Below are 25,714 nucleotides of genomic sequence, written 5' to 3'. Positions count from 1 at the left end.
CCCAAACCAACCAGGAACCTCTTTTATTCTGCTTCAGACTGACCCAAGCATGCAAAAACCCCTGAATCCGTGTGCCTAAGGCTGAGCTACTGTCCTGCTTTTTCCAGGGAAGTGACACACCTGCACAGAGCCATGCAGGACCCCCTGAGTGCTACAACAGCTTCTCACCCCACACACAGACACACACATTCGACTGAAGGCCTCTTGCACTTACCTGGCCAGTCCTGCTTCCTGGTGCCAGGAGCCTCCTTTAGTGGTGACATCAGAACTGCCCTAAGGTGGCCTGGGAGCTGCCTCCTGGGTAACTGGACTCGGTGCTTGCACGGGGACGAGCTATTACAGGGAAAAGGCTCTCCCAACCTCCACAGCTTGGAAGGAAATCACCTCACAGTGCTTCTACTGATTGAACTCCCTGACTTCTTCCAAGGCCCTGTGACTCTACTTGTCCTCACTTAACCCTCTCCCACACTCTGATTCCAAAGAGCTACAGGAGGAAGACCTGTCCAAGGAGAAGTCAGTCTCAGAGAGCTGCTTCTTCCTGAGAAAGGAAATCCAGCCCTTTTGGAGGCAGGAGCTGCCTGAACACTGAATCCCTTTTTCATCCCTGATGGACCACAAATGATGAGGCTTCAGCAGCCCAACACTGTGGCCAAAAATCAGCATCAAGCACTTGGGAAACAATTATACTTTGGGCCATGTGGAGTTTTATTTTCTGTCCCCATCCAAACTGGACACGTGTCACCAATTCCATGGAAGAGCACCTGACATCCATGGCCCACTTCATCCCAGAGCTGGTTCTGGGGAGGAGCTACTCGGAGCAGGGGGAGGCAAACCGAGTCACCTGGGCTGGAATCTGGCCAAACCACCTGGGCTGGGAGTCCTGTGCTTCCTGAGTGACACAGCTCCAAAATAACCACAAACGACCGTTGTTCAGGTCTTATAAAGCACTGAGCCAAGCGTCCTGCCTGCAGGGAGGTCTGGAAGGGTCAGGACATGGATAAATGGAGGGATAACCCGGGACTGGAGGGTGCGGGGTGTGCTTTCAGTGACTAATCCCTGGCGGGCGGTGTCCTGGCGGTGACAGGGGTGTGACACTCCTCCCCACACCCCTCCTGAGCCGAACACAATCTGCTGGCATTTGGCTGTTGTCTGGAGCCCTCTCGTGGTTCATGCAAGGCTTCCACCGGAACACAAGAATAGGAGGAGTTAGCCTAGGACCGTACTCACTTCTACCTGACTATAGATGAAGTATGTGCCGTCCACCAGTACCTCCAGCTCCCCACTGCGGGCATGCAGCTTAAACACCTTGGGGTTCAGAGTGATGCGAGACCAGTCATTGAGGACTCCACCTGAAAGATCTCAGTATGAGAAAACGGCGGTCACTCAGTACCCGTCAGGAGGAAAAGCGCAGGAGCAACACAAACACAGTCACAGCACCACGGGGAGCAGGGAATTCACAGGGGGATCCCAGGATTACACACCAGGGAGTGGGAGCAGGGACTTCTCTCTAGCTCTGGGCACACCATGGCTTCTGGGGTCACCTGTCCCTTCAACCCTCTGTGTTCTCCACCTCAAAACCCAGCACAGGGCCTGCTGTGCTCTGCTCATCCCAGGGCTGGACACGGACCTGCCTCCTCCTGGCCCTGCAGCTGAGCTTGTTTGAGCCCGACTCCCTACTGTGTCCATGGGAATAGTCACCAGAGAACCATCATGGAATGGTTTGGGTGGGAAGGGACCTTAAAACTCATCCCATTCCACCCCCTGCCATGGGCAAGGACACCTTCCACTACCCCAGGTTGCCCCAAGCCCCCTCCAACCTGGCCTTGGACACTTCCAGGGATCCAGGGGCAGCCACAGCTTCTCTGAGCACTCTGTGCCAGGGCCTCTTCACCCTCACAGGGAAGAATTTCTTCCCAATCTCCCATCTAAATCTACCTTCCTTCAGCTTAAAGCCATTACTTCTTGTCCTCTCACTCCAGGCCCTTGTCCAAAATCCTTCTCCAGCTCTCTTGGAGTCCCTTTAGGCACTGGAAGGGGCTCCCTGGACCTTTCTCTTCTCCAGGCAAAAGGAAGCCAGCTTTGGGTCACATGATTGATTTTAATTCTGGTGTTCCTTGACTTCACCATTCCTGACTTTGTAATTGGGATAATTATAACAAAACCTTTGTCTTTACAACTCCTAAGGTTTTTAAAAGCCAGAATTAACAACAAAGTAGGAAATTGCATCATATCTTACAACACAGTAATCCCTAACTGGGGTCCCTCAAGACAGGGATTTATGGATACACCACCCAGTCCTTTGGGATTACTGAGATAACCTAGGGACAGACTTTGCTACAAGTCCCAAACTGAGCCAATCTCTGGAGGTGCCTCAGTTTGTCAAATCCCACTCTTTTCCTCCCAGTCTCCATCTGCCTCTCCTCTCCCTGCTGGATGGCCCTTTTACTTAAGAGTTGGACTCGATGATCCTTGTGGGTTCCTTCCAACTCAGAATATTCTGTGCATCAGCTGGAGCTCGCCAGGCTGGCAGCTGGACAGCATTCCTGGCTCCCAGCTCTGGATTGTTCCTGAGCAGCAGGGAAGGACACTCACAGGGCATTCCCACTCTTAGAGAGCAGCGTTCCCTCTGGAAACCCTCAGCATCCCCAGTAATGAAGGGATAATTGCTTTCTGAACGTAAGCAAACAGCAGCTTTTCCCTCACATTGTTCCTGGGAATGGGCGGTTTCCTTTTAATTCTGGGGAGCTGCAAGCACAAATCCCTGTCCATGAGAAATTCCAGCTGCCACTGCTCACAGGGAAAGCTGCCTTCCCACAGAAGCAGTGGCCAGCCTTCCCCATCCCACGTGTGAGGCAGGAATTCATGGACAGGGATCCTGCAGCCCCTTCCTGCTACCCCCACCCTCGGGAGTCCCTCCCAGTCTGGGATTGGGAAAAGGACGGATGGATGTGGTCCCTGGGGAGCTGCACGTGGTGACTCAGGGAGGGGACAAGCCAGCTCCTCTCCAGCACAGCCAGAGCAGGGAGGCAGGAGGTGATGAATGAGCCCCAGCTGTTGGCAGGGAGAGCAGGAACTTGAGGAGAATTTGGATGGGGATCTGGGAAGGAGGAGGAGGAGAGCAAGGAGCTGCCTGTGGATGGGAAGTGGCTCGGCAGGATCTGGGATTAAAGGCTGTTGGTGGGGACAGAGGTGCTCAGGGGATCCCAGGAAGAGCTGGTGGCTGGACAACACCTCTGTGTCCTCTCACCACTGGGTCTTCCCTGCCTTAAATTCCTGGGAAGCTGGAGGAAAATGGGCAAATGAGGAAGAGACAGGACAAGGATCCACTGAGGCCTTAAAACAGAATGGGGGGGAAAGGGCCTGGTCATGGAGGGGCTGGGGAGGCACAAGATGTACCTGGAGGTCAGGGAGAGGGAGATTCAGTGGGATAGAATTACTGGGGTGTGTAGAGCAGGGATAATCTGGGAGATAAACAGGAGCTCAGGGGAAATGGAGGTGGAGACTCCACACAAGACTCTTCCTGGGAAGTCTGGGCAGGGGTATTGGAGGGCAGGGACATCTTGGAGCTGTGTCATGGGATGGACCGGGATCCAGGAATTCTAGGGGTGCAGGAGGGGCTCTTCCCAGTACCCAAAGATATCAAGAGATCCTTACCATTCTTCACTTGGATTGCTGAGCCTTGGCCTTGGAGATGGACCACAGCTGGCTGCAAGGGAGAGCACAGAGATTGAGGGTTAATGGGAAGCACTGTGCCAGTCCACAAAAATGCCCCCCAAAGCTGGGTTTTTCCATGGAAAGATCAACCCACCTGGATGTCTCTGGAGCTGGCCTTGTCTGTGGCACCTGCAAAAGGCAATTCCACATCATTGAGGAGGAAGGTTGAGTGAAAAATCCCATAAATAAAACTTCTTTTATCTCAAAATAACGCTTAAATGACCTTATAAATAAATTTTATCCCAAAATAACACTGAAGCCCCACATAAATCACTTTTCTTACTCCATAATAACCACTAAACCTCTGTTTTAACAAGAAGAGGGATATGGGGTGCAGGTAATAATAAAATATATAAAACATACATATTAAATATTAAAAAATATTTTAAAAAATAAGGTAGAAAAAGACCCATCCTACATTTCCCTAGTTTATTCCTGGCATTTCTGTCCAGCCATTTCTGAAATTTCTGTCAAAATTCTTTATTATTCAACAGGTTTCCACTAGAAGGACAAATTGCACAATCCATTCTCTGATCCACAGCAAGAATACAACCTCTTGGCTGCCGAGATGCCAAGTTTCCCTCTGCAGGTCATCCATTCTATCTCCCTGCCCTGGGAGCCAAATCCTAATTAGGGAGGAGATGCCCGTGGCAGCACAGCACGGAGCTGAGGGGCTCCTGCTGCTCCTGGCCATTCAGAGCCACGGAATCCCAGAAATCCAGCATGGTTTGGGTTTGGAAGGAACCTTAAAGCCCATGAGTTCCACCCCTGCCATGGCAGGGACCCCTTCCATAGGTTGTTCCAAGCCTTGTCCCACACGGCCCAGGACACCCCAGTCCCGCTCCAGGCCCTGGTGCCATGGCATTGGGACACTCCGGTGACATCTCCGGCATTCCCAGTGCCCAGCCCAGAGCAGAGGGCACAGATGGATCCTCACCTGAGGGGCCCTGCACGCCGGGGGGTCCCTGAGGGCCCGGCGGGCCAGGGGGGCCGGGCGGGCCCATGACGGTCGTGCCAGGAATCCCGGGGATGCCGGGAATGCCGGGGGGACCCTGCGGCCCGGGAGGCCCTGGTGGCCCTTGGGGACCGTTGGGCCCTGGAGGACCAGCCTTTTTACCTGGAAAACATAAGGACAGGCGTCACGTGGGGCTGCAGGAAATGGGAGGGTGGGGATGGATCACTCCTGGCTCAGGACAGCTGGGGTGGGTGTCCTACGGCTCCACACCATGAGGACAACGCTGCCAGCAGGGCAGGACCAGGACCCCACCCTGCAGGCTCCTTCCTGTTGGGAATTCACTGAAACAAGGTACAGGGACTCTCCGGGGCCTCTCAAGGGATGGAGGCTCAGGGGGCCTCTTCCCACAGCTCTGGTGACACTGCTTTTGGCATGGGGTCAGTCCTCAAGTCTCATGCCCTGGGGCTGATCCCATCCCTATGGACCTGGGATGATGTCTGGATGCAGTCAGGATGTTCCCACAGGACGTTCCAATGCACCCATCCATGGCTGGGTCCACATAAACCACTCTGGAGTTGTTGTGTTTGCTGAATTTTGATGGAAAACAGGGATAATCTTTCCTACCTGTTGCACAGGATTAGGACTGGGAGATGATCCCCATGGCTTGGTCTCCTCCAGAGGGCAGTTCAGAGCTGAGCTCCAGCTCTTCCCCAGCATTGCTGGAGGAGCCCCTGTGCTGCTTGTGCCTCAAAATAATTCAGGCTTTGGATGGAGGGAGGACCTTGGGAAGGACTAACCCCATCCAGGGGATGGAAACACATGGGAATTGTTGCAATCACAGATCCCAGAGTGGTTTGGGTTGGAAAGGACCTTAAAGCCCATCTAGTCCCACCCCTGCTATGGGCAGGGACGCCTTCCACTATCCCAGGCTGCTCCAAGCCCTGTCCAAGCTGGCCTTGGACACTTCCAGGGATCCAGGGGCAGCCACAGCTTCTCTGGGCAACCTGTAGTAGTATTTTACCAGGCTAGTGGTGAAAACCTTCTTCCCTACCATGATCCTCAAACACCTCACATGTCCCAAGGAAGAGAAATGCCATAACCACATCAGGAATGACTCCTACATACAGAGAGTGGGATGAAACAAATTCTGCAGAGAAAGTCTGGTCCCTGCTCTCCTGATTTTCCATGTTCCTGACAAAAATTATGTTCTTTTGATGTAGTTTTTAAAATGCCACTTTGGAACAGCTTTTCTGCCAAGGAACATAAACAGAGCAAAATCTCTTCAATTGCTGCCACAAGGTTCACAGTAGGACAGAATTAAATTCATATTTAGATGACAGCAGCAGTTGGGATATGAAATTATAGTTGTTGGAATAGTTTCTGAGTACACTTATGTACTTGTTTCTTTACTAATATCCATCCTTGTAATGGATAGAAGCGTGAGGAAAAATCCATCTGTTTTAGCACAGGACTGGGAATCTCTGGATGGCCACTAGCTAGGAGCAAGGGCACAAGGACATCACGGTGGACAACTGTGGGCATAATTTAAATGTGTAGAAAATTAAGTTAAAGTAAGCAGGGGTGAGTAAAGCCACACTGGTATCCTACAAAAAGTGGGAAAAGGCTTCAAGGAACAAATCTCCAGAGCAATATTTCTCTCCAAATCAGCAGCCATGACTTCCAACCTGAACTGGCCACAATCCAGACCTTCTCTAATCCAGTACTTCTCTTCAGGATGATGCCCTGCTTTGGAAATGATCACCTTGAACCACACCCATTTTCCCAACACCAAACTCCTCTCACTGACATCCCTCCAATCCAGGCCATCCCAAGGGAGGACTGCAGACAGGAATGCTGCTGCTGTCACTTCAGGCTTCCCTTCCCAAGAGGGATGCACATCACAGCTGGTTTAACTCATCTGCCTCCAAAATCTGCTCTGCTACTCAGGGAGCTGCTGCTCGAGCAGTGACACAATCGCTCATCCCAGCCATCCATTTCTGTGCCTTTCCCTCCTTCAAGGCATTTCAACCACTTCTCTGTATTAACAAACCTCCCAAGACAAAAGATCTTCTGTTTATTATCTGATAATAACCTCCTTTATCAGGTCTTCAAGGAGGGTCCCAGCACTCAAATCCCAGCCTGCCAAGTCCCCCATGCCTGTACCCATAGGCTCTGAAACTCAGAGCAGGCAGAAGCAGGGAGTTCTCCATAATCCTCACTCATCAAACAATGAACTGGAACTCTAAAAAGAATTAAATGTGACACTACCATAAAATTAAGCTACTTTATACAGCTGTATGCAATCCAGCTCCACGAGATCCCCCTGCCCCTCTGGAATTGCTCCGGAGGCTGCAGCCATCAGCTGTTATTTGTGGGGCTGACTGAACGCGGGCTGAGCTTTGTTAGGACAAACTTCTCCAACATAAAATTTTACGCTGCTTCTCGGAGTAAATACAAATGAAGTTGCTAAGTGTGGCCTGTTCCCACCTCTCAGCTTTGGCTCTGGAGTTTGCATCCAAAGATTAAAGCCATTTGATGTGCTACTGCAGCAGTACAGACATGGAAAATGCGACTGCTCGGATCCTTGGACTCGCTCAAGCTCCTGGAAGTAAATGTGGAGCCCTACATATGGGTCTCTAGGTGTTCCCAGCAGTCTTACAGAAACAAGGAGATGGCATCAGGAACCCCCCAAACAGGGCTGCCTGAATAACCCAAACCTCAACAATCCACGGCAAACTGCCTGAGGAACATCATGAAATCCACAAAACCTTGAGGGCTGAGCAACGCTCAGAAGGGTCCCATAAAATGATAATTTGGAGGTTAAACCAAGGAAAAACAGAATGCAAAGTGTGTTCATGCTGAGTTTGGTGGGTCTGAAGGAGAATCCAAGCTGTGAGTTGGCAGGATTGGGATGAAAGCCAAGGCTGGCAAACAGCAACAGCTCCTGGTATTTGGTACTGACTCAACTCTTCAATTGGAGAATCTTCAGGTTTACTTCTGTACAACATAATTAACTTTCAGTGTTTAAGGAAGTTTTAAGGGGTGCTTGCGGGTGTTATTCCAGCCTTTCCTGGAGAGGGAAGTTGCCATTGGTTTCTCCTTTGTGTTAGGCAAAAGAGAATTCACAAAGCACAGAAAGGAAAATTCAGTTAAAACTCAAACTTACCCTTTTTCTTGTTTTTCACTGAACTTGGACCTACAAAGGGGAAAAAAGAAAGAAAATTAGTGAAATTCTGTGATCATTTCATCAGAGAAAATCCCCACTGCCATTTTATTTTCCAAGTGGACAATGGATGTATTTGTGGCCCGTGCAGCAGCACAGGAATGGTCTCAGCTGAGAGCAGTAACCCAAATTTCAGAGCATCACAGAATGGTTGGGGTTGGAAGGGACCTTTAAAGATCATCTGGTCCAACCCCCTGCTGACTCCTTGTGAGCCAAGTTGTTTAAAAATAAGAATAAAACACTAAAAAACCACAAAAGCAAAGAATTATTCTGAACTGGCTGTTTGAAACAATGGGAACCCAAACCTCCCGAGCATGGAGAGAAATGACAGGACTTTGTGAGCAGAGGCTGAAGTGTGAAACTCCTTCCCCAAGAATTCATCATGTATGGGAATTAACTGCAAAAATCCCCAAATATTCCCTTGCTATTCATCAGGGAAATCCCTCTAAAACCTGGGGTTTAGCACAGCAATGACTGAAATCACCTTTAAATGAAATAAAATTATAACCAATTGAAAGTAATGAGGTTGCTTTGAGTCTGAGGGGGTGGGGAAAGGTGAATTCCCAACACAAAAGCCATTTCCCCATGGATAGGTAGAAGAAAGACAGGAAAAGGACCAGAGAAATTACCCATCAACCTTACTAATGCCTTTCCAACAGGAATATTGATTTTCCCACATTGTGCTGTTGGGTCATGGGAAAATGATGGTATTATCTATAAAAGGCATTATCTGTAAAAGACATTATCTATAAATGGGAGATTATATAATTTATATAATTTATATAATTTATATAATTTAAGGGAGAAATTCCTCCTTGTGAGGGTCTGGCACAGGTTGCCCAGGGAAGCTGTGGCTGCCCTAAACCTTGAAGTGTCCAAGGCCAGGCTGGACAGGGCTTGGAGCAACCTGGAATAGTGGAAGGTGGCCCTGCCCTTGGGGATGAATGAGCTTTAAGGTCCTTCCATCTAAATGATAATTTCTGCTAATTCAATATTTTAAATAATATTTTTATACTATTTTTTAATATTCTTCACATGTTGGACAACATAAGAATTCCTAACAATGCCATCCCAGTATACCACTAGGAAGCCACACCAAATTGCAAAACCTTTTAGGCTGGACAACCAGGCTCCTGATTCTGCACTTCTGAGCCCCACCAGTCCTCACTGTAGCCACCAGCCACTGAACAACATAAGAAGAGAGAAAAAAAAAAATCCCATTTAAAGATCCCAGCCCATCCCAACCCAGCGAGACGCGAGCGGCTGTGCCTCGGCAGCCCTTGGAGTCACGAGAGTTTATTTCATGTTCCATAGATCCCACCATTAGCACCAGAACCAGAGTGAAAGTACAAATAACTGTGGCCAGCCAGACACATTTGGGCTGGCTGGATCCAATTAGCTTCAAAGATGACTGGGAGGAATGAGAACCACATGGGATGTCAATGTTCGCAGTCTATATTACAACACACGCATCTGTTCCAGGCACGACAGAGAGAGATGTTATGGATCTGCAAGTGGAGCTTTCGACAGACACAAAAGTATTCCTGACACGAGGGGGGAAAAAAACCCCAGGATTATTAAGCTTGGGAGCTTCTGAGTCTCTCTGGGGTTTGCATCTGTTCGCCTCTCGAGAGCAGGGGGGGATTGTTTAATTGGAGCGCAGAGCTGAAGCTTCTGATACAGCAGAATTTCCCTTGGTTCTGCTCAAAATGGGAAGTTCATGAGCTACTGCTCCATTTAGGCTAAAATGGTAATAAATTACTGGGTCTAAGCTGAGGGCCACCAAAATTTCAGATCAATATTCCTCTCAGGTGCTGAGGTGTTGAAGCATAAGGCTTGAAAATTTGGCTTGATGGACGTTGTCCCAACATTGATGTGCAGAGGAGAAAAATGGTAATTAAAAAATCCTTTCTGCCAGGGTTTTCAGAGGTCACAACCGAATATTGAAACATTAAACTTGTTAAAATATTTTAAAATACTTTTAAACATATTTAATCTTGTTAAATGCAGTGGTTGAATACCCAGATAATATCATTATAACAATGGATACCCCATCCCCTGGAAGTGTCCAAGGCCAGACTGGATGGGGCTTGGAGGAACCTGGGATAGGGGAAGGTGTCCCTGTCAATGGCAGGTCAATGAGGTGAGTGTTAAGGTCCTTCCCACTCAAACCAGTCTGGGATTCCATGATATATCTGATCCACTGGTTACCTCTTAATTGATGGTTAAATAACTACAAGTTATGCAAACCATTTATTTACTGTAGTTTTATGCAGGCCTTGATTACAAGAATGGCTAAAAGAAAACTCTAGTTTTTTCCACTCCAAGATGTGGATCACAGGTGTATCCACTCTGTTCCTTCACTGTTCAGGAGTATAAAAAAAACAAATTACAGGATATCCTCTTCTGCTCCAGAGTCTACAGACCTGCCACCTTCATGGAGAAGGAAACTTGTTTGACTTGAAGAACTTCTGACTGATCAACATCTCCCACACCTGATTTTAGGGACTTTGCCATGCTGCAGGTGAGGATTTATTCCAGTCCAGGGGAAGGGAAGTTGGCCAGAACTGTTAATACAGAAAAGGATTGGGAGAGAAGGACAGGCTGGATGGCTTTGAAGGATAATAAGCATGGAATGAGATTCAGTCATACAAAATATACAGTCCTATAAAATATATATAGATATATATATAGATAGATAGATATATATATATGGGAAATAATAAAGTGTTCTGGTGGATGCTGGAGGACACCTGCATGCGCTCACAGCTGCTGCTGCTCAGCCAGGCAAGGCAGAAACACAATCCTAAAATGGGAACAACTCTGGAAAACATGGGGAAATCCTGCTGCCACTTAGTGAAGGGTTGAGGAAATTCTGGGAACAGTGAAGTCAATCTGGATCATCTGATATAAAAAGATTAATTGAAACAAGAGGAATTCCACAGAAAGACTCCTGGAAAGGGCAAGAAGTGGGCAAGTGAGCTTGCCTTGGTGGCCACCAGCACTGGGAAAGGGGTGAGAGCACCACTGGGAAAAGAAGGAGAAGACTTGGAGGGCTTCATGAAGAGTGCTGGCACATCCAAACTGCTCTCCAAGACCACTGAGATGGGAATGAGAAGGCTTCCAAGGAGAAGCACAGGTCTGGAGGGGAACTTCTGGCTCAGAGTGAGCCTTCTTGCATCAAATATCATGGCTGGAAAGTCTCTCTAAATCTGCCAGTACCTTTGGAATGATACTTCTGGAAATATTTTTGCCTAACCACCAAAGCCATCGCTACTGAAGCTGCTGCTGGAAACATTGCAGCTACCTGATCTGCTCCTACCACAGATATTCCCTTTCCCTGGATCTCCTGTAGGAAAAGCCCCTGACTCTGCTGCAGTAACTCAGACCAGCTGAATTCCTGATCATACGACAGGATTCCCCCAGGAAAGATGGGAGCAGGAATGCTGCACGCTGGACACCCTGGCTGTCAGCAGCACTCCAGAGCTAGACCCCTCCAGAAGCTGATTTTTCACAACTGCTGGGAAAATAGAAAAGGAGGACATCAGAAAAGGAGGGGATGTCAAGCCTGCAGGAGGGGTAAACCTAGAGCGAAAGGCACAAGCAGGAAAGATGTCTCTATATGATGACAAAAGACCTCAACCCAAACAGAACCACCACAAGTGGAAGGCTCCAAACCATTCCAAGCCACTCCAAACAATTTCAAGCCCCTTCTAGCAGAAGCACTTTGGGTTCAGATGCAAGCATCTCACTTGAAGCTGAGGGAAACACTTGCAAGAGATGAGTTTTTGGTGTGCAAACCTCCAGCTGCGGCCCAGCCAGCAGCAGAAGACATCTCCCCACGCTTCAGGGAGCAGGTTCCAGCCCCTGCTCCTGCAGCCATACCATCTGCTGGATCAATTCCAAGGCCTTCAGAAAAATCCCAGATGCTGATGCAACTCAAGGATATTACATGTGACATGTTTGCTCTCAGCAAGATTAATAGAGTTGACTTTGCCCCCCCTCCAATCTCTCTTTCTGCACGCTACACACTGCTATGATTTACTCTAAATACAGAAATATCCCAAACTTCTTTAGGACATCTGCTGATATAAATAGGATATTAAAAAACCCCTGCATTCCCTTATTAGCTGTGTGTGTGGATTAACAAGAAATAGTTTAAATTCCTGCCAAACAGTTCCAACTGGTTTTATGGACGGGAACAGATCTTTGTAATTATGCTGATTTTATATCAAACCTATAAAAGGCTGACCATTATAGGAATCAGCCAAACAAAGGATACACGTAAAGAGGTGCTGAACATGCTGGAATTCCCAGTTGCCAAGAGCAGAAAAAAGACATGGAATGCCACAACCATGTTTTAGCAGCATCATTTGATTCAGGACACGACACCAAGGGATGTCTTTAAGGTGTTCATCCAGTTTGGGAAAGGTACATGGCAGCAGTTTTGGGTATCCATTCATCCATCCATCCATCCATCCATCCATCCATCCATCCATCCATCCATCCATCCATCACTATGCCAACCTGTTTTCAGCATTCATTTGGAATTATTGATCCTTCTCCTATTGCCTAGCACTGAGTTACTATCGGACATCCTCAATCTTCTTCCCTAAGTGTGACACTGGTCTGGGGACATGTAAGGTAATTCAACTGAGGCACCTCTGTGTTTCCATCTCCCCTCCATCCTGGGAGATGAGAGGATGGAGGTACTGAGGAATTATCCTCATCCCAGGTTCCAGATTAGAGACAAAATCACAGTGATTAATGAGATGTTGGCACAATCCAGAAACACCACATCACTTCTCACTCTTCCATAAAATAAACATTAAATCATAACGTCACAGAATCATGGAATGGTTTGGGTTGGAAGGGACCTTAGTGCTCATCCAGTCCTACCCCCTGGCATGGGCAGGGACACCTCCCACTAGCCCAGGTTGCTCCAAGCCCTGTCCAACCTGGCCTTGGACACTTCCCAGGATGGGGCAGCCACAGTTCCACTGAAATCAATTCCAGCCCCATACCAACCACACAGGGAAGAATTCCTTCCACATGTCCAAAAATTGCCCCTCTTTCAGTCTGCATCCCTTTCTCACTGTCCTATCACTACCATTCCTGATGACAAGTTCCCCTCTGGCTTCCTTGTAGGTGCTTTCAAACACTGGAAGTGGTGGAGTCCCCATCCCTGGAGGTGTCCAAGGAAGGCCTCGATGTGGCACTCAGTGCCCTGGGTTGGTGACAAGGTGGGGATCAGTCACAGCTTGGACTGGATGATCTGGGAGGGCTGTTCCAACCTCAAGGACTCTGGGTTAAGTCCTACCCATCAACCAACCCCTCTATCCCTATCTGACCAATACCAAAGGTGTGAAGAGCAGCTTGGGTGTTCCTTGAGATTCCAGGTGATGATGAACCTCCTGCCATCTGGGATGTCAGTTTTCCCAACGAACAAGAAACCTCCAGAACTCAGCACTTGCCTTTCCAGCACTGGTGCAGTGACATTCATTTCATTCTCATGGGTAGAAGAAATGTAAAGCTTTTCAAATATTTTTAAGTGTGGGGTTATTAATGCCAGATTCCAGTGGATTGGGGAAAGCTCCCAACACATGCCTAATCTAGAACATGTGGTTTCGGGAGAGGTTTGGAACCAATATGTTTTCAACATTTTCAGGAAATTTGGTCTATCCAGATGAAAGCTTCTTGGACCCTACTGAACTATCAGTCAGTGATACAAACACTGAAACAAGAGGAATATTTTCCCTTTTCCCTGAAAAAGAAAGTGCTTCTTTACCAACTCCAGAGAAAGCAATGGGTCTGCTGAAGAGCAGCTTTGGGATTATTGCTGCAGAATATTTAGAGAATATGATAAATGATAAATCTAGGAAAACATCCCAGAAGTAAATCACATCCTGTCCTATGAATTTTGGCACATCTTCCCAGGGTGGCTTTTTGATGAGAAAGGGGGATCCTCTGCTGAGAGTGGAGGAAAAGTGCTGCTCACACTTCGAGGAACCCAAGCCAGGGGTGTGAACTAGAACTACCTTCAACAAATCTGAATACAGAGAAAATGTTTGGTATGGGAATGGGGAGGGAACTCATGACACAAAGTAAGGAAAGGATGAAACAGCACTGTGGGATGTGTGAGTCCACAGGGCAGGACATTCCAGCTTCCTTCAGCCACCAGTTTTCCTTCTCTCCCTGCTTTTGTTTCAGCCTTGTTTTAAAACTCCCTAAAATTCACGTGTGAGCACAGCCACCCTTAATGGCCTTTGCCTGGTTACACCTTACATCCAGATGCTCCTCAACAGCACCCCACAAGCCAGAGCTCCCTCCCTGTCCTTCATCCAGTGGGATCTCAGTCTCATGCCATTCCCAGAGTCACCCAAGGGTCATCCCAGCCTGCTCCACCTGCACAACACAAGCCCCGAATTTCAGGAGTCTTTGCTTTGTGTTGCCCTGTCCCACTGTGGTGTGAGAGGCTGCTGAATCCCCAGAAATGGCTTGGGGACAGTGACATTCATGACCCCTTGTGCAGGACTGCCCCAGTCCAAAGCCGGTCTCCACCAGCTTGGGAGATCAAGGACAGTTTGCAGCTCATTTTGGACTCTTCTGAGGCACTCCCTTGGCTCCATCCAATTCTGAGGCAATTCTTCATCTCTTTGATGGACTTTTCATGTGCCTCCAGGGGAAGTGCCCTGCACTGAGGTCACTCCTGGAGCTGCTTGGCCACAGGGTGTGAGAAGAGCTCCTGCCCCGGCACCAAGGGCTGGGAATCATCTCTCATCTGGTGGCATAGGGATGAGAGTGGCCTTTGCTGCCTCCCTGCTCCTCTCCTCACATTCCACCAAAGGACAAACCTCCATCCATGTGTCATCCAGATGAGCAGATGCTGCTCCAGGAGCTCCATGCAGCAGTAGCCTGCTCCCTCCCCATTCCTCTGATCCCAAACACCAGCCCCCAGCTCAAGCTCATCGGGCTGAAAACAAACGGAGGGAAGTCACAGCTCATCCCTGGAATCCCTGGAGAGACACGAGATGCCAGAGAGCCACAATCTCTCTTCTCAAACAGCTTCAGACCACGTAAGATCTCATCAGGAACAGGGGTTTGTTTGCTGTTGAGAAAGTTTTTTTTTTCTCCTGACAGTACTCAGAGATTTTTGCTTGGCTTGACAAAACCCAGGACTCCTTGGGGAATCATTTGGTGAAGCTCCTAAAGGCAGTTAAACTCAAATTTACAGATAATGCCAATAGTGGCAGTAGGTTGTGATGTAGTTTACCCTGATCTTTAATCATATTCAAGGGAAAAAATATGATTACTGCAGATGATCAGAACCAGTGTGAACCAAAGTGATGATCAGAACCAAAGTGTGACAGACCGAAGGGACAACCACTCATCAACCTGATTTTTGCTCTAGGTAAAGGTCAAAAGAAAAGGACAAAAGGAGCAGGATGAATTAGTTGTCCTCATGCATTCCACAGGTTTTTCCACCTTCAGGAGGATGATGGGACTCAAAGGGCACCAGGTGCTGTCTGAAGGGAGGTACTGGAGCAGGTAGAGCCCCACCAGCCCTGTGTACCTCCTTCCTAAGGGCTTTTTGGCATGAGGAAAAATACAGGTGCAGGATTATAGGAGAACCAGGATGGAACAGCACCTGTCCTTTAGAGGTCTGTTACCTCTGCTGTCTCCTCTGTCACAGTGCTGCTCCCATTTAGGAGAGGCTGGACCCAGTCACCTCCTGGGGTTCTCTCCACCCTACAACCTCAACTCTGCTCTCCAAGAGCCAAAGCTCAGCTGAAAATCCCTCCTCACTTCCTTGAGCAAGGCAGTTGTGTCCCTGCTCACTGCAATGGGAATTTCCAAGGTTTTGAAGGACACAAGGAACAACCAAGGTGATTTACCTCCTCCACCCCATCCAGATCCACTGTAGGATCAATGGCAAGGTACCAGGACAGGCTGCTGGTACCAGAAGGCTCTAAAAAAACAGCTCCAGCCTCTGAGTAGGTGCAAGAACACCACAGCACAAATGTGGTCGCGAGCAAAGACAAAATCCTGCTCCCAATTAACTCCAGAGCCACTGTTGCTGGCAAAATCCTCTTGCACTGCCTCCTCAGAAACACAAAAAGCCAATCAAACAGAAATCTCCACCCTCCTCAGCTCTGCTCCCACATCACCAGTCCCAGCCAAGTTCCTGGGGTTCACACCAGAACCTGTGGCCATCATATTTCATTTTCCACCCTCTGGCTGGCTCTGGAAGGAGGATGTGATGTGTCTTTTGTTTCCCTTCAGGCATTTCGGTCGGATTCCAAGCACAGAGCTGACAAAGAACATTCCCAGTTCTAATTCGAGGATCCCAAGGCTTTTTTTGGCTGCTGGCTGGAGTCACCAGGCTGATTTTCTATCCACCACTGCACCCTCTTGCTTCCTTTATCAATCCCACATATTTAAATCCAACAATTTGAACCATAGCGTTACAGCTGTGTTTTTATTTTGTTTGCTTTATTCGGTTGTTGCCTAACACAAAACACTCTGACATTTTCAGTCACATCCCACTAAGATAAACAACGAACATATGTCATGAATTCCAGCAGAAATGATTCCCAAGTGGGTCTGCAGCAAGGTTTGAAGTGGGAGTACGAAAGGCTCTCCCGAATTGTTTGCTGGATGTTTGAAATGAGCTCTTCCTGTGGTTATCCATAAGGAATCGAGGGCAGGTGGGAGGAAACCTCTCTGACAGTCTCATCCCTGAAGAACTTGATGTGTTTTTCCTCCTCCTATCCATAATCCTGCCTAATTGGATGGAAAACCTCCATGGCATTGAGCAGCTGCCTGAGAACTGATGGATTAATTACACGGAAAAACGCAGGGTCTATATCCAAGGATCTGCCCGTATGCATCCACATGTACTTACAGCTGGATGAATCTAAAAACAGGGGAAAAGGAGGGAAAAAAGGGGGGAAAGGGGGAAAAAGAAGGAAACCAAAGAGAGAACGCATCGCTCTTGTGAGGATTGGATGTATCTGATAAGGGAGAAGAGGGGGGAAAAAAATGGGAGAAAAGGAATCCCTGGAGAGACTCTGCCACTCTTGGGAAGCTCAAGTGAAGTCCCTGCAGCAGCTGGGACACAGGGAATGCTGCCTGGGTCAGCCAACCCTTGCATTTATCCATTGAAAGCAATTAAGGCACTTCCCCAAATCCTGCTGGAATTAGTGGGATCAGATATGACTCCAACAATGTCTCCATACATCACGGCCAACAAAGCCCTCATGAAAACATTCAACCCCAGCCTCATTCACAGCTTTTTCCCCAAGGAATTCCTCACTGGAGCTCTGCAGCTCTGGGCTGGTGCGGCTGCTCTGTGACAGCCAAGAGGGTTCCAGTGAGTGCCCAGAGAGGGCACAGTGAGGACAATCACAACTGCCACCACGAGAGCAGCAGTTCCAGGTTTGGCTGTTCACAGAATCCCAGAATAGTTGGAAGGAACCTCTGGAGATCATCCAATCCTAGGCAGGGTCACCCTTTGAAGCAGGTGACACAGGAACACATCCATATGGGTTTGGGATGTCTCCAGGGAGGGAGACTCTACACCCTCCCTGGGAAGCTGTTCCAGGGCTCTGCTCTCTCCATGGAAAGAAGTTCTTCCTTGTGTTGAGGTGGAACTCCTTGTGCTGTAATTTATGGGCATTGCCCCTTGTCCTGGAGCCAGGCACTATCCTCTGACACCCTTTGGAGATTTTTGTATGGACTATGAGATCCCCAGACAGAAAAACAAGCTTATTCATCCCAAAATCTGTGAGGAGGAGCCTTGTGGTGGCAAGGGCAGGACCTGACGGGGGGCTCAGGTGGATCTGATCCAGTTCCACAACAATTCCTCCACTTGGAGCGACCAGACGGGCCTGGAGCACGTGCTGAGCCTGCAGAACCTCCCTGGCTGAGGGCTTATCCACTGAAATCAAAGCTGAGCTGCAAATCCGCCAGCAGGGAGACAATGGAGCCTCTCATGCTGCGAGAAGGGAGCAGCAGCTTCCAGAGGAGTCCAGCATTTCCAGCGCTCGGTGCAGCTCAGCTGCACTCACGGCTCAGCTGCAGCCACATTCCTGCCCCTCTGGAACATCTGTTCTCCTCTCATTAGGCTGGCCCTGTTTTGTAACACAAGGAACTCTGTGAGATTCCTGAAGCTCAGTGTGTGACCCGGGGCGTTCCGAAAAGCCCCAGCTCTCAGGAGTGGAATTCAGATGGAATCACCAGTCACTTTCAATAATGTCGCTGGCTGCTCAAAGTGCAGCTGGAAAAGGAGCTGAGCTCTGGTCAGGTTTGAGCACAGACCCTGGGAGCTCAGAATCCACCCACAAGTGCAGTCAGGGCAAGAGTCTTTAAGTGCCACTGAGGTGACAATGACCAGAGAATTCCTTCTCATCCTCAGCAACTCCAGATCTCCCAATGGCCACCCCCATGGCCTCATCCCAACCAGGGAAGGACAAACACCCCCAGAGCAGCTCCAGGGATGGACCTGATCAGCAGCACCTCATCACAGCTTTGTAAACTTCCAAATAATGAAGCAGAGTTCCTGCTGGAACAATCCAGATCCCAACTGGAAGGGCTGCTGAAGAAGCCAGGGGGCAAAGGGAGGTTATGGATGGGTCAGGACACACCAGCCATTATTCCACTGTGATCCCTGTGAGCCAGGATAATTCCTCACCCTGGACACCACACAACTGGGCTTGGGCCTCCACCAGCTTTTTGTATTTATCATCCAACTGGGACAGCAACATAGCAGAGCTCAGGGAGGAATTCTGGACTTCAGCACAATCACAAACTGGTTTTGGTTGAAAGGGACCTTAAAGCTCTTCCCATTCCACCCCCTGCCATGGGCAGGGACAACTTCCACTATCTCAGGCTGTTCCAAGCCCTGTCCAGCCTGGCCTTGGACACTTCCACAAGCATCCACAGCTTCTCTGCACAATCTGTGCCAGGGCTGGAACAGAGCTGGAACCAGCACCCAGACAGCACTCTGGGTTTTTAGGGGCAAGACCTTAAACAGATCCCTGTTATCATAAGCCTGGGAATAACACAGAGATAGGGATATGTAAATAAGCTGCAGCCTTAATTTTATCACAGTTAATTTTTAACACTGACAGCAACATCCCAGGAAAGGGATGAGTTTATCCCCAAAGATTAAAACACCACATTATTCCCAATTTCTCCCATTTAGGGGGAAATCACAGAGAAATTCTGGGGGAAATCAGTAAGAACAAGCACTTTGTGGTGAGCCTTTCCTTTTGGGACAGTCTCCTGTGCTCCAGGATCCAGGAAATGTCCAGTATTTACTGCGTGCTCATCACCATGGTTTCAGAGCACAATAAGACTCTATCGTCCTGCATCCATCTGTGTTTCTGGGAATGCCGGGGCTCTGGGAATTGCACGGGGCCAACACAAAGGCACCCATTGTTCTGGAGGCAGAGGGACGAACCTGCCCTTTCCACAGGAGAGGAAGCAAGCAGGAAAAGTTGCTATTGTGAGCTGGATATTTAAAAAAATGCAGAAAAAAAGTCTGATTGCATCGTCAGTGCTGCCGGCTTGGCAAAGGGGCATGGCTGGGACAGGGCACCTGTGGGACTGGGGGCTGCCTGGGGGGAGCCAGGCACCCCCAGACAGACTGGCATCAGCTCTTGCTAAACCATCCCAAAAACATCCAAAATCCATCCTAAACCCACCCTAAAAGCCAAGTTGGTGTCAGCTACCTACTAACCAACCATAAACCATCCTAAATCCATCCTGAAAGCCAGGTTGGCATCAGCTACTTGCTAAACCATCCAGAAAACATCCAAATTCTACCCTAAACCCACCCTAAAATCACTCTAAAATCCAGGCTCTGGCATCAGCTACTTGCTAAACCATCCAGAAAACATCCAAAACCCATCCTAAAACCACTGTAAGACCATTCTAAACCTATTCAAAACCAACTCTAAAACCATTTTAAAGCCACACTGAAATCACCCTAAAACCACCAAGCAAATCCTAAGAGGGTGAAACTGGACCCATGTAGCTGGAGCATCACTTCCAAAGTTCCAGGTAGGAGCAGGGATGGGGAAGAGCTTTGAATCCCCCAGAATTTCATTTTCCTTTCAACCCAAAGCCATTTGCAGTGCTGGAGCTCTCCTCCAGGACTTTCCTCAGCAGGAAGAACTGCCAAAGTAGTAGGAACCAAATTGTTGTTAGCTTAAGGCCAGCCATCTGCTCAGCCTCTTCCCAGCTGCCATGCTCCCAATCAAAGCCTGGAGAACAATCCCTGATGTTTCTCACCAAGCTCAATATGAAAAAAATCTAGGAAGGAAAAAAAAAAAAACCCAAAAAAAACCCCCAAAAAAACCAACAAACCAACAACCCTAAACCCAAAATGCAAAAAAACCCAGAAACCAGGAAAGCAGCCCGGCAGGGATCTAACTGGGAACAGAGATGAAAGTAGGAGAAAAAGAAACTATTTTATTTGTTTAAAACAATGTTTTTTAAAGAGTCCTATTGACATCTGCTTTGTAAATGCTCTGTCATTATTTATAACCTCCAGAGCACGGAATTGTCTCTGGAGTTACAACCATGCTACTCCCAGATTTTGGCTTTGTTAGCAAAGAGCCAGCAGCATTTTTACTGGCACTCTGGGAATAGAGATCTAACATTTCATACCCAGTTTATTTAAAAGTGGACTAATTTAACATCCTTGATGGTTCCTTTTAGCACAACTGTTGCTAATTAGCAGCTCCAGAATGATTTGTTCATTGGGGAGCAGCAGCAGTTCCACAGCAGCATAAATACACCAGGGTAAAAGGGAAGGAGGGGGAAAGGAGAAAATAGGGAAGAGGCATTCAAGAGGGGCAGGTTTTGGAGAATTAAAGGAAAAGAAGCAACAGGTGGAGATGGGAATACTGAGGAGAAAAGAGCCAGAAAAAACAGAGTGCAAAGGGATAATCCTGGGCCTTGAGAAGCTGGAAAAATTGGTGGCAGTTTTTAAAGCTGTGCAAAAGTTGAGTCTGGTGGCATGGACTGGAAAGCAGCTTCAAGACAATGATCCCAGGACAGGAACAGGCACCAGCCCCCATTGATCCCATGGGATGCCTCAGGGCTGAAGGGATTCAGGGACAAGGAGAGGGACCTTGGCCAGGACATGACCTCGGCTGCTTTAAGTGGCCCCAGGGCACTGTGGGTGCAGGGTCACAACCCAAAATTAAGCAAACCCAACCATAAAACATGTCATGGGTCAGAAGGCTGAAACCAGAGTCCTCCAAGAAGGAGCCCCTGAAATTCCAGAGTCCTGCTGGAGAGTGACAGGATCCAGCTGATGGCTTTGCACACCATTTTCATTGGATTTTTAAACAAAGAGGCACCAAAGCAGCTTTGCTGCTCCCATGTCCCATCCATGTGGCTCCATGCTCTGGGCACAGCCAGGACCATCACCCTCCCCTGGCTGCACAGAACCAGCTCTGCCCTGTCCCAAAATCACTGCTTTCACAGCAAAAGGCTTGAAAGCAAATCCTCCAAAAAAGAAAAGCTTTTGGGAAAGAAACCATGATCTCCCTGATGTTTAGAAATCATCAAAGCCAGGCTGTTGCTGGTGTCAGGATGAGCAGGACTGGAAGAGCTGGGAAGGGTCGGAGCAGCCTCCCTCCAGCCCCAGCCTCCATACTCAGATCACTTTGGTCTTTCCCTGCATGTGTAAAAGCACTTGAAAGTTCATAAAATTAATTCCAGACAAATATTAGCGAGGCATCAAGTGGAAAGCACATCTCCTTCCTTCTGGGAATTTATAGTTCAGCCACTTTTATCTTCGGGAGGCTCTTTGGAGATCAAAGATTTGATCAACTTTCCCTTTGCAAAACTCACAAAGAAAATGGTGTTATCAGGACCATGACATGATTTTATTTATTAGTTTAATGATTCATTGCCCTGCTCTGACAGCAAGATTCCTTCACAAAGGTCTAAAACAAACAGCCTGAGTTCCCCAAGGCCGTGGCTCTGTTTGTTTCTCGATTTTATGGTTGTTACAAGGTCAAGCCCTGCCCTGACAGCTCCCACTTGTTAAGTGCAGCTCTAAAACCACCACGGCCAAACGTGGGCAACCACTTGCCAAAGCCAGAGGGACACAACCTGTCACTCTGGCAGTTTCTCCCATCTCCACCACCTGTAGGGCCAAATCCCTAATTTTCAAAAAGACACAGGTAAGAATCACAGGATCAGTAGGGCTGGAAAAGGTCTCTGAGACCGCTGAGTCCAACCTGTGACCAATCCCAGCCCAGAGCACTGAGTGCCACGTCTGGGTATTCTTTGGACACCTCCAGGGGTGGGCACTCCAAACCTCCCTGGGCAGCCCCTTCCAATGCCTCACCACCCTTTCCTGGAAGAAATTCCTCCTGCTGTCCAGCCTGCACCTCCCCTGGCACAGCTTGAAGCCATTCCCTCTTGTCCTGTCCCTGCTCCCTGGGAACAGAGCCCAACATCCCCCGGCTGCTCCCTCCTGTCAGGGAATTGTGCAGAGCCAGAAGGTCCCCCCTGAACCTCCTTTTCTCCAGGCTGAGTCCCATTCCCAGCTCTCTCAGCTACTCCAGACCCTTCCCCAGCTCCACTCCCTTCCCAGGACTGGATAAGGATGGAAGTGCTCTGCATTTCTGGAGTGACTCAATTCTGAGCATCCAGGGAACATCAGGGAAATCAGGGACAGGAATGCCAGTCATGAAAGGACAACACTGGGCACAAGGCTGATGGGAAAAACCCTTGTTAGACACCACAACCTTCAGCCTCCCTATCTCTCCTCAGCAGCTCTCTGCACATCTGGCAAGGCAGAGGCAGCCTGAGGGATGAAGTTAATCCCTCCCAACATCTGCCAGCAGCGCTCCATCAACTCTGCTCGCCTCCAGTGGGAACTTGCTACTACACAAGCAACTGGTGAAGACACTGGAATAGATTTCAAGGAGACTGGGAAAAGGACTGGGATGCTGCCTGAGCCATCTGAGCACCAAAGCGACACCAGCTCCAAAACTGAGGGCCCACAGGGGGCTGGAATCACTCAGGGAGTCTGCACCCAATGCATCAGACTTGTCAGCATTCTGGGCAAGAGGAATCCAGGGAGTTTCACCAAGCTCTTTCTTGGAACAGAGCCACAGGGAAATGCTTCTCCACTGTGAAACTGCAAAGGTTTCAGGGGAGATGGGAAACTCAGAGAGCTGGACTGGAAAACTAATGGTGATAATGGAGCAAGGACTTGGGCACAGAACTTTTCCAGAATCCAGTCCTTTCCCTTCCTCTAAAAGGGGATCTGTTCTTTCCTGCAATATGAAAGCACAAGAGCTCTTCCAGGAGTTCATGCTCCTGTCTTTGTGTCATGACAATCATGGAAAGTCAGGACTGGAAATCAAATTCCACACAAAGAAATCAGGAACCTTTCTGCTCTTCTAATCCAAGCTTTTTACAGCTTTGCCTTCCCTTCACATGGGCTTTGCCTCCACCTGAGACTCCACAGCAACTCAAAACTCCCTTAAAGCAGTCACCAGTTTGGGATGCAGATGTTCCCAGCTGTTTGCTGGATTGTGAAAAGCTCCTTGATGATTTTAAGCAAAGCTGGGTGTGCAGGACAACAAATAAGGGCAAACAATTACCAATTAAAGCCTTAAACAAGCACAGTTCTAGGACTCAAGGATGGAATTCCTAAGCAGTATTAATTCACACAAGTCCTACAGCTGCAGAAATCAGAACTCCTGGAATTTCTTATCTGGGAGGGGACCAAAACCAGTGAGAAACTGAGCAGGACTCACCGTCGGGCCCTTCGCTGCCTTTACTCCTTTTATTCCGACGGACGCGTCTCCCTTCTTCTCCAACGTGCAGCTTCTCCTCGGGGTGGAAGAAGTTCAGCAAGGCCAGCTGTAAGGAGAGGGACAAGTTTAAGCATCTTTGCACAGCTGGTTCAGCCGAGCTGAGAGATTGGAGCCTAAATGCCAAATCCTTTCCAGCAGGGATGAGCGGGAGAGGCAAGGAGGATGCGAGATGGCTGCTTACGGATCTCAGCTCATCCAAGTGCCCTTGGAAGCAGTCTAGGACTTGGGAAAACTCCACCTGAGGGGTTTCAGCAAGGAGAATCCTTCCCCCAGGGATGGGGGACTGCAGGCCAGGGCTGCAGGGAGACCTATGGCTAGAAATAATCAAACAACTCAAAGGCCGATGGGATAATTCCTAATTTTTCTCTGCAGAACTTGCTCAATCCTGGATCTCCTTCTCCAGCATTACTCACTGCCAGTAGGTTTTGCCTCTCTCAACCTCTCCTCTGCAAGCCTCATTAGCTACTGAGATTCAAAGGCCTTAAGGGACCTTTAAATCCAACCCAAGATACCACATAAATTAACACTTTAAACCTACAGCAACATTTGTAACACGAGATTTGCCAGGAGGCAAAAATTTTATGTAGCGACCTCTTATTCAGGAAAAAATTACTGCTGCCTTAAAAAGTCTTTAACAGATCAACATCCCGACCCAGAATTTCTGGGGTTAGAAACCAGAATCCCAGCTACCCCCGGGTGCAGCAGCTCATCACCAGCGGCATTTTCCTGTTATTTCCACTTCATAAAAAAGGGAAGTCAAAGATCAATTAGGGACCAAACACCTTCTGTGTGTTACTGCATCCAACAGCCAGGGCTGCTCCGACCAGGATGGGGTTTTCTTGCCCAAGAAACCCGATCTGCTTATTTCAGCTGTAAATACATAGCAAAACAAAAACACAGCCCAAGACAAGAACCAGGAGGCTTCAAAAAGAAGCCCCAAAGGTTATCGAACCCATCATTGTTCTGAGAACAAAAACTGGGGCATCAAAAGCATCTTTGAAAGAGCAGAGAAGAACAAACACCTCCCCTGAATTGCTGGGCTCGTTAAGCTCCAGCCCATAAAAGTCCCTATCAAGAGCAATAATCGCAAAAGGCCCTTGGCTTTTCACAAGCCCCAGGGCTCTCACCTCCCCTCTCCCTCCCATTCCCAAGGTATTTCCCAAGCACAGCTCCCCTCCCAGCCTCAGCATCCCAGTCCTGCACTCAGATTTTACATCTGCTTTACTCCAACAAGCTCGGCTGCAGTCTCACAAATTGAAATGTTTGGAAACCCTTTCGTTTCCAAAGAAGAACCCCCAAAGCATTTCTCAAATTTCCAATCTGTTGCTATTTCCTTCTGTCCCTGTGCAGGCAGATCTGCAAAATTCCTGGGTGTTTTTCATTGCAATGATGTAGTGGCTGAAAGGACCCAAAAACGCTATGGGATAACCTGGGATCAGCTTCCCAAAGTCCCATTGCTGAGCTTTTAAACATCCCTAAAAGGCAATGATGAGTAAAGCTTACCTGCCTGAGGAAAGCCAGTTACAGGGTTGGATGGACAACTGAAGGCTCTCGTTTACAACAAAGAATAAAGGATGAGAACAATTCCCAAAGCACCACATTCCCAAAGCTCCCACATCCCACTGCACTGCCCCAGGTGTGGAACACTGGAGCAGGATTCTCCTGCAGGCACCACCAGCACCTTTCCTGACACACCATAACACAGCCAGGGATGAGAAAAAGTAAATTTCTCTTTAAAGCCCTTATTTAACTCACGTTGAGACACTGCAGAACTAATTGAAGGAACCAATTGCATTATAATTTGGGTTAAAGTGTCAATGAAATCCTCAGCGTGGCTTTGGAATGCTGTTATTGCCTGGATCACTACTGGATTTTACAGAACAGGGTAATAGAGGCTGTAATAGAAATTGAGGCTGTTCCTCCAGGCTGAACAACCCCAACTCCACTGCTCTGCTCCAAGTTTCAACC

General features: G+C 48.5%; 1 protein-coding gene across 2 annotated transcripts in view; it reads right to left on the bottom strand.

Annotated features, from left to right (window-relative positions):
• The window catches only part of EDA (ectodysplasin A), a 58,905-nt gene that overhangs the window by 1,404 nt on the left and 31,787 nt on the right, over positions 1 to 25,714 (bottom strand). The window contains exons 2-7 of one of the 2 annotated variants that reach the window (XM_059859350.1): positions 23,687 to 23,792; positions 7,836 to 7,865; positions 4,652 to 4,831; positions 3,809 to 3,843; positions 3,655 to 3,706; positions 1,228 to 1,358 (exon numbers count right to left, since the gene is read on the bottom strand). In XM_059859350.1, the coding sequence (XP_059715333.1) occupies positions 1,228 to 1,358; positions 3,655 to 3,706; positions 3,809 to 3,843; positions 4,652 to 4,831; positions 7,836 to 7,865; positions 23,687 to 23,792 (534 nt within the window). The remainder of the gene's footprint in view (positions 1 to 1,227; positions 1,359 to 3,654; positions 3,707 to 3,808; positions 3,844 to 4,651; positions 4,832 to 7,835; positions 7,866 to 23,686; positions 23,793 to 25,714) is intronic. The other variant, XM_059859351.1, reaches the window with a different exon arrangement.

Source organism: Haemorhous mexicanus, chromosome 14, assembly GCF_027477595.1.
Source record: "Haemorhous mexicanus isolate bHaeMex1 chromosome 14, bHaeMex1.pri, whole genome shotgun sequence".
NCBI classification, from domain to species: Eukaryota; Metazoa; Chordata; class Aves; order Passeriformes; family Fringillidae; genus Haemorhous; species Haemorhous mexicanus.
This window is presented reverse-complemented; position numbering and strand designations above follow the sequence as displayed.